At 35.1% G+C, this 8,692-nt stretch overlaps 1 protein-coding gene across 1 annotated transcript; it reads left to right on the forward strand.

The window, feature by feature from the left end:
* LOC145938903 (uncharacterized) lies at positions 1-5,541 on the forward strand. Its single transcript, XM_083042786.1, has 3 exons — positions 1-4,106; positions 5,073-5,217; positions 5,295-5,541. The coding sequence occupies exons 1-3, from the start codon at positions 3,971-3,973 to the stop codon at positions 5,428-5,430; spliced, it is 417 nt and encodes a 138-aa protein (XP_082898912.1). The 5' UTR covers positions 1-3,970; the 3' UTR covers positions 5,431-5,541.
* The last annotated feature ends 3,151 nt before the right edge of the window (positions 5,542-8,692 follow it).

Here is an 8,692-nt window from a genome sequence, read left to right on the forward strand (position 1 = left end):
GGCAATGGCGTGATTCGAAGAGAAAGAAAAATCTTTGTCATTAATCCCTCATGATTGATCATTAAAATGTATATTTTTTAAGTGAAATATTAAAAAATATTTACTTTATTACATACTCTTCCCTTGACACGTACACATACATCCTTCGATCGTACTTATTTTTTCATTTTATTCTCAATTTATTTAGTAAGATAAGTCCGAGATAAGCCATTGTTTCATATATATGATCGTTGAATCGAGACGCTCAATCAGATTACTCTCGTTCCACCGTATAATCTCAGAGAGATCATATATAAGCGATACACATAAGCGAGCACACGAGGAAGAATGTTGAATTTCTTCCGCGATTAATTCTCGGAAGCTCGATTTTATTGATAAACTAAATGCGAAACAAGTTATATATAAAAAAAGAAAAATTAGCTAAAAAAAAACAATTTTCTATTGGAATTTGAAAATTTGAATTTCGCTCTCGAGGCTCCGAGGATTAAATCGTCTCACGATTCTCTCGTTCGTAAAGATGTAAAATGATAACTTAGAGGGAAGGTCTTAGCCCCCCGAGACATAGATAGATTTGTGTAAAATCGTGTCCATGTCGAAAGAATTCGTCAAAAAAGTAGAATGATAGAGATGAAAGTGAGAGATTTATATATAATTTTATTAAATTAAGATAATATGTATGTCGGAACGGGTCGAAAATGATTGGAAAATGATTTCTGACGTGATTTATTTCGGCAGGGTTGGATGGGGGGACATATATATTCGACATGGTCGCGGTTCCAGAGCACATCGACGTGAGAGATCGCCGAGAGAGAAAGAGAGAGAGAGAGAGAGATTATATTTTAATTTTCGTACGTACACGCCGTCCTTGCGCGTCGACATATTCAAATCGGCCACAAGCGTATATACGAGTACAAATCCTTTAACTTTCGTGTTAACATCCGGATGCGCGCGCGCGCGCGCGGGTGTCTCTCTTAAGGCTCCTGGGTGCTCACCGCGGCCATATTGGATTGTGACGTCAGAGGCGAGAAAGCACACGCTGAAAATTCTTAGATGCCATTTTTTAATGAAAAGATATTTCGATTAAACAGCACTTAAGATGGCTTTAGCACACTCTTAAAAACCCCCGAAAACTATCCTTTTCCCTTTATAATCAATCAACATCTGTAAAATGATCGAGATATCAGACTTTGACATGCGGAATGACTGCGGATGTGCAAAGACCAGACGGACTGGGCTTCATAATATTACATTTTACAGCTGATTGATTATAAAGGGGAAAGGATAGTTTTCGGGGTTTTTTAAGAGTGTGCTAAAGCCATCTGAAGTGCTGTTTCATCGAAATATTTTTTTATTTCGAAATGGCATCTAAGAAATTTTAGCGGGTGTTTTCTCGCCTCTGACGTCACGATTTCGACATGGTCGGAAAGGAGCCAGGAGCCTTAACGAGCGTAAAAAAAAGGAAAAAGTTCATCGGGAAGGAGTCATTTCGAGTAAAGGAAAACAGGAGTGAAATGTCGTATTCCTATATAATAATATCTAAATAGTCGTGATATTTTTTCCCCGAGATACAGTCGAACCTCTATATTCTTAACTCTTATCCCTCCTACCCCGTTATTTTGCCACCTGGCTACGTGGAATGAATCAAAAGAATGACATTTTCTTTTTATACATTGGAACAAAAATGGGGAGGGAATAAGAGTAAGAGATTGAAGAAGAGCATATAGAAAATAATGGAAAATGTTTAGGCCCACGTGTAGCCCAAAAATGCAGAGGTACGACTATAACTATCCCGAGAAATGATATCAATGCTTTTTACACTTTTTATAAAACACTCTGTACATCGGCGAAGGTGATCGGATATATACGATCGAATCGACGTATCCTTTCTTCTCGTGTCTCCCTATTCTTAATCAATCGGAAATTGATTGTAAACTGATTGATTTGAATCCAGTTTTTCTCTTATCGTTCGATATTGATCATTAAAGTAACTCGTCCTTCTATACTTTGAATCGATTGCTTACATTTCACGCCAATCATTAGAAAGACTAGAGAGATGTTGCTCGGTCTCGCTAAAGATACGAAGATTCGATTATATATCCGACCGATTTCTATAGTTATCGATCCATCGGATCGTTTCTTTGTTCTCCAAAGGAAACGACGCCGATTTATCCTCCCCTTGGACTAAAATGGAGAGTCGCATTTCACTATAGCCTCAGTCGACAACGAAACGCGCTCCATTGAAAGCTGAAGGATATTTTTTTCGGATCGGTTATATTCTATAGAAAAATATTATAGCTTTGAGGATACTACTGAACACACAATTCGAATACGACCAATCATTAGGAACCAAAAAAAAGAGGAATCGGTGGGAAGATACATGATCCCCTCCTATCTGGAAGAAACACTGCCGATCGCGCAACACGCTTCCGGTCGTACATGGCAAAACGATCGAGAAGCTAATCTCAAATCCTTCTCCAGTATCCTTGGAGAGATATTCAAATATTTTTCTATAAGGGCTCGAGACGTACTTCGTGATAAAATCGTAAGGAAATTCGTCCTCTATATCAATCAGCAACCAGCGATCGCGTAAGAGTCTACCTTGTTGACCTTTTCCGATGTTTAATTGCAGTTACATAGTTTCGGGATTAACGAGATCCGTTGTTGACAAATCTTGAAACTATTCTATGAAACAGAGAGCGAGAAAGAGAGTGTGTGTGTGTGAGAGAGAGAGAGAGAGAGAATGAGAAATTGATGGAATGTCATCGCACGGTGATCCTCCAATTACTAATACGTACTCTTACGCAACAACAGAGTTATTGTCATATAGTATGTCATCAGTAGTATGTCCGTATAGTAACAGCGATTCATACACCATATGTAATAACGTCGCGAGCTTTCTCGTATCACTGTATCATCTCTCACTAAAGTGCGATATGATGCAACCGGTCTCATCAGTTCTTTGATACGATACAAAGTACGGGAAAAAATTGTGTGTGAGAGAGAGAGAGAGAGAGAGAGAGAGAGAGAGAGACGATCGTGATACTTGACCATGTACGTGAGTCAACGCGTTATATCAATGGCCGATCTCCGAGAAATTTACGAAGCGTTACGAAAAAAAAGCGTACGTAAGGAAACGTAACGACTGTAACGTCCTACGAGATAATTGTGAGTCAATACGAGGATACCGAAGAAAATACTTCTTTTGTATTATACGAGAGAGAGAACGTACAAGTATACAAGATAGACTGAGAGAGTATGTGTGTGATGACAGAAAGAGAGCAAGACCAAATCAATCGAGAAAGAGAGAATTTTCCAGTTCAAGACAAAAAAAACCATAGAAAACGGCCGCCTCTTCTCTTCTCGAGAACTTTATTCGTTGAAACGTAGACGTTTAAAAATCGGCAAACAGAGGCGTGAACAAAGATAGCGCGGATGTTAACGACGATAAGGAACGAGGACAGGTATTAATAAAGATAAGAAGGGAAACGAGAGAGAGCGAGAGAGAGAAATTTGTAATATCGGTGCGTCAGATTTAACCATTATTAGCCATATACTTTACTGGAATATATGAATTATTAATGGGAAAAATCGAAAAAAAAAAAAATAAAGAGAGAGGCAAATATAAAAAAGATCGGGCTCGTTATATATTCCTCGAAATCTTCCCGATCTAAAATAGAGAAATCTATTCCTTCATTTTCTTATAACTTCTCCACCCTTATTATTTACAGCTGCCAAAAGTAGCGCGAAAACGAAACTTGTAAAATTACAAGTTTCCGAGTCGAAGACGCTCTGTCACCCGCGTCTCCTTATTTCCGACAATTGTTACTTGGCAGGCAATATTGATCAAATAGGTGACTCGCAGACACGCACGTCCTCGGCGGCACGTCCTTAAATAAATCCCAGACGCGGAGACACACTCAGTCGTGTATTGACGAGGCGGGGCGGAAGTTTGTCGTCGTATTTCCGAAATATGTCCGAGCAGCAAACGGATTCGTACGACTCGAGACCGGTAACGTCCAAGAAATCGGAGAGACCGCCCTTCAAATTGTGTTTCTCGAGGAACCAGCAAACCGGAAGATCCAAAGCTAGCGTGTCGAAAACGGACGGTACGTTTTCTCGGAGTCGCGTTAAAGACATCGTATGAAGTTAATTTACGAGTCTTCTTAACAATGAAATTTTTATTTTTTTTACTCCCGCAATTTTAATCCCGGGAAATCGAACGAGAAAAGAGGTTCAAGATATGTTCTCAGAAAAAAAGAGCATACGATTTCACACATTAGAAGAAATTTTATATCATACTTTATATGAAAGACTTAATTTTTTTCCCCTCCGATTAATAATTTCTCTATATTATTTCATCTGCTGATATAATTATAATTACAATAATTATTTATATACTAGAACAACACAAGCGCGCGCTACGCGCGCGCTATTCTTCGATTTTATATTAAAAAGAATATTATTAAAAAAAAATATTTTTTGACAGACTCAGCTGATAACTGTCAAAAAATATTAATCGAGTTTAAAGCACTAACACATATTATTTAAAACATAATATTATTTTAATTTTTAAAACATATTATTATTTAAAAATTTGATTAGCAAATTGACACTTTAATCAGCTGATATATCTGTCAAAAAATATTACTAAAGCGTTAATTTGCTAATTAAATTTCAAAGTAATTACATGTTACAAGAATTAAAATAGCAATGTGTTGTTAATAATATATTATAATACTTTATCCCCGATTAAAATTTTTTGACAGAAAACAGCTGATAACTGTCAAAAATATTAACCGAGGTAAAGTATTATAATATATATTATTAACAACACATTACTATTTTAATTCTTGTAACATGTTATTACTTTAAAATTTAATTAGCAAATTAACGCTTTATTAATATTTTTTTATAAAAATCGTCTGATTAAAGCGTTGATTTGCTTAATTTATAATATTATTATTATGATATCTGCTTGCGATGAAATCGCATTTGTTTTGTTTTCGATTCCCGTGAACCGAGCGTAATACGACCTGAATAAATGCGCACGCGAGGTGTAAAATAAATTACAGCGGACTTCGTCACGCCGAAATTCTACTCGAGGGAATTCGAGGACGGGCGGAATGCAGACGTAAGCGACACGCTTGAGAGAATCGCTGCGGAACAGGATGGAAATCCGAGGCGTCTTTATCAATCACCATTCTTGACCAGCCACACGTAATCCCGACGATTTATCCCGTCGCGATTTCTCAGTTATTTATAGCCCTAACGAAATTAATTTCAATCATTTCCAGTTACGGTTGGTGGCACGACAAAGGGATACACCCGAAGGACACGCGGTTCAATTTTCATAAGAGAACGTCGGATCTGGTGAGCTTCCAGATGAAAATTTACGCCGAGGATCGAAAGTTGAAAGGTCTCAAACAATAACCGGGGGGAGGGTAATAAATTCTTATACGGTTCGATTTATCAAGTATTCAGTATGATATTGGCATAATTGTAGTTCAGTGATTATAATCTAATAAATCGCAATGCAATTACCGTAATAGTGTAATCTTTACACTTTTCACATTTTCACGTGATCATGTATACACATAAAATTAAAGAATATTATTGATCAATTTAAGAAATAATTATGTATATTTTTTAATTACATAAATAATGTATAAATTAACTATTAAACAATTCTTATTTTTTATGTTTATAACATATGCACGTTGAAAAAATCTCTATTATGATACACATTCAAAAATTAAACACATATATACAATAATTTATCTTAATTCATTTATTTCAAGATAATGAATTTGTGATATATATAATATTACGATTAATTTGAGACATTAATTCTTTTAATGTGTAATAAGTATAAAAATAAAAAAAAGGTAAATTTTGATATCAAACAATTTGCAAGAATTAAAATAAGAATAAAAAGAATTTTATTGAAACATCTATTATTGCAAATTATATTATAATTATCAGAGAAAAAAGGTTTATTCCCAATACTTTTATCTTATATATATACATATATATACATATATATATATATATATATATATATATATATATGTATGTATTAAAATATTTGATATAATTTTCACAAATACATTATCTTAAAATTTTTTAATAAATAATTCACTCACCAATTTGATGTGCGAAATTGTAGACAATGTTAATCTGTAAAATATAAACATATAAATATTATATAAAACAATTATTAAAATATTTAAATCATTTATAATATTTCAAATCATTTTTTGAAATATTAAAATTAATTTGAAAATTTAAATATTAATTTTAATATTTCAAAAAATGATTATATTATGCGCATAGTTAACTTTTGTTATTTACTTTAAGATATTAAAAAAACTACATAATTTGCAAAGAAATATTTTTTAAAGATAGACATAATTATAAAAAATATTTAAATTAAAATATTTTACTATTTATTTTTACTATTAAATATTTTAATTAAAATATTTAATAGTAAAAGAATTTAGGTATATGCATTACATAAATAATTATATCTATATATCTCTTATAAATATAATACAATGTAGAAATTGTATTTTATACATATACAAATATTTATTATTATTAAATTATTTAAAAAATTATTATATTTATTATTAAATATTCTAAGTATTTCAAAATATAAAATTCAGGATATTTTATATTCATTATTATACAACAATGTAAAATTTGAATCATTATCGCGAAGATAAATAGATAATCTCACAAATAACAAATGAAAAGTTAAATAAATTATATTTACCCTATCGTTGCTCCGCCGTTGTCCGATGCCTCCACGGACCACCGACCTCTCTCTCTCTCTCTCTCTCTCCCCCTCCGCGTCATTCCTTTATGGTTATGGCACTCACTCGAAACACTTGCACTCGCGTAATTTTTTTCGTTCGCGACGCGTGGCGACGCCCGGATTTTAGGTACATTTCGACGCGTTTCGGTAAACCGATGCTCTGTTTTCGCGTCGACGCTTTTTTCGAGGCCATTATCGGAGGGTCTCATCGAACGACGATGATGCGGCGACTACTTCACGACGCACTCAGGAGTCGCCGATATCCCAAGAAATGGGCACTACATTTCACAATGTTTTATATATCACAATTCAACGACGTAGAAATCGGATCGACAATGCCGAAAAACTCCGGAAATTCGCATCAAAAGCGCAACGGTAATTCGATCCGCCCGTGTATGTACATAGTAGACTCGTTCATGAAATGGCGTCGCGTCGCGTAACGGACTCGCCCGTGCGATCGCGATCACGATGTCGTACACGATTTCGCGACGCGATCGGCTTTGTACGATAATTAAGCACGCAAAAACATTAAACTCACACTTGTGCTATCGTGGAACGGCGATGAGCGCGCAAACGTTGATCTCTCGAACCGAAAATGCAGCTAGCAACAGACAGGTTGTGCCAGTTACGGGACGCGCAGCACGCCAAGGCCGAGGTCGTAGTGACGTAGTGGGAAGTGGGAGAAGTCGCGGCGTACGTGCGAGCTCGGAGCTCGGCTCGGCTCGGCTCGACTCGGCTCGGCTCGGCTCGGCTCGGCTCGGCTCGGCGGTCCGGGCAGCTCCGACTTGACGACCTTGATGTGTTGCGCGTCCCATAACTGGCAGTGCCAGTATAACATATTATTTTTATTTTTATAACATATTATTTTAAAAATTAATTAACAAATTAACTCCTTAATTAGCTGATTACTGACAAAAAATATTAATGTGTTAATTTGTTAATTAAATTTTAAAATAAAGATATATGTTATACAAATTAAAATAATGTTTTAAATTTTAAATAATATGTTAAAATTCTTTAAACTCGATTAATATTTTTGACAGTTATCAACTGATCTTTGTCAAAAAATATTAATCGCAGATAGGTCATTATAACATATTATTTACAACATATTACTATTTTACATTTTATAACATATTATTTTAAAATTTAATTATCAAATTAACGCTTTATTAATATTTTTTATTAGTATTTTAAATATTATTATGTATTATTCTAGTATTTGTATAAAGCCAAAATAATGAAAAAAAAAACAACGAAAAAACTTTTTGTTGAAGTATATATCAGATAAATACAAAGTGCTTGAAATATTACAGCTGAGAAAACAGCTGATCGAAAATATTGCGATTAAAATACATAACCTTTTTCTTTCAAATAAATGACAAATTATCAAAATCTCTCTCTCGCGTATGTAATAAGATAGTTATTTACCTGACAATGTATAATTATTCGTCTCTTCATCAATGTTGGGTTAGGTATTACCAATACTGCGTGTTTTCGACACAATTGTACAGCGCATGACAATTTTTTCGTAGTAGCTGCCGGGCATCAAACACTCCTTCTCGTTTTAAAAGATTTCTGAATAAAAATCCTTTGTATTTTGTTTTCAAACAGAGAAAATTCCGACACATTTTTAATATTTAAAGTTACTTTGAATACCCGGATACTTCTTCATTGACAGAAGGTTAAAGTTACCTAACGGCTGTCGAGTCAGCTGTGTGGCGCATCGCGCAGGCGCGTGCGCGCGTTTTCACGGTGCTTCGATATCTCGCTGCGTTCCCGCCGTTTTGCGGCCGACCAATCAGCGGCCGCGACTCGCCGCCAACCTGTCCGCGGTCGCGGGACGATCGCGTGTCCCGCCGTTGTGCGCTGCCG

This window comes from Prenolepis imparis, unplaced genomic scaffold, assembly GCF_030444845.1.
Source record: "Prenolepis imparis isolate NDT839.2.m4 unplaced genomic scaffold, iyPreImpa1.0 SCAF_7, whole genome shotgun sequence".
NCBI lineage: Eukaryota > Metazoa > Arthropoda > Insecta > Hymenoptera > Formicidae > Prenolepis > Prenolepis imparis.

What these genes read in the sequence shown, in the direction of transcription:
- LOC145938903 (XM_083042786.1), top strand. Translation starts at nt 3,971, where the DNA reads ATGTCCGAGCAGCAAACGGATTCGTACGACTCGAGACCGGTAACGTCC. An exon ending in TAGCGTGTCGAAAACGGACG is followed by an intron (nt 4,107 to 5,072) that starts GTACGTTTTCTC and finishes AATAAATTACAG; the next exon opens with CGGACTTCGTCACGCCGAAA. An exon ending in CCATTCTTGACCAGCCACAC is followed by an intron (nt 5,218 to 5,294) that starts GTAATCCCGACG and finishes AATCATTTCCAG; the next exon opens with TTACGGTTGGTGGCACGACA.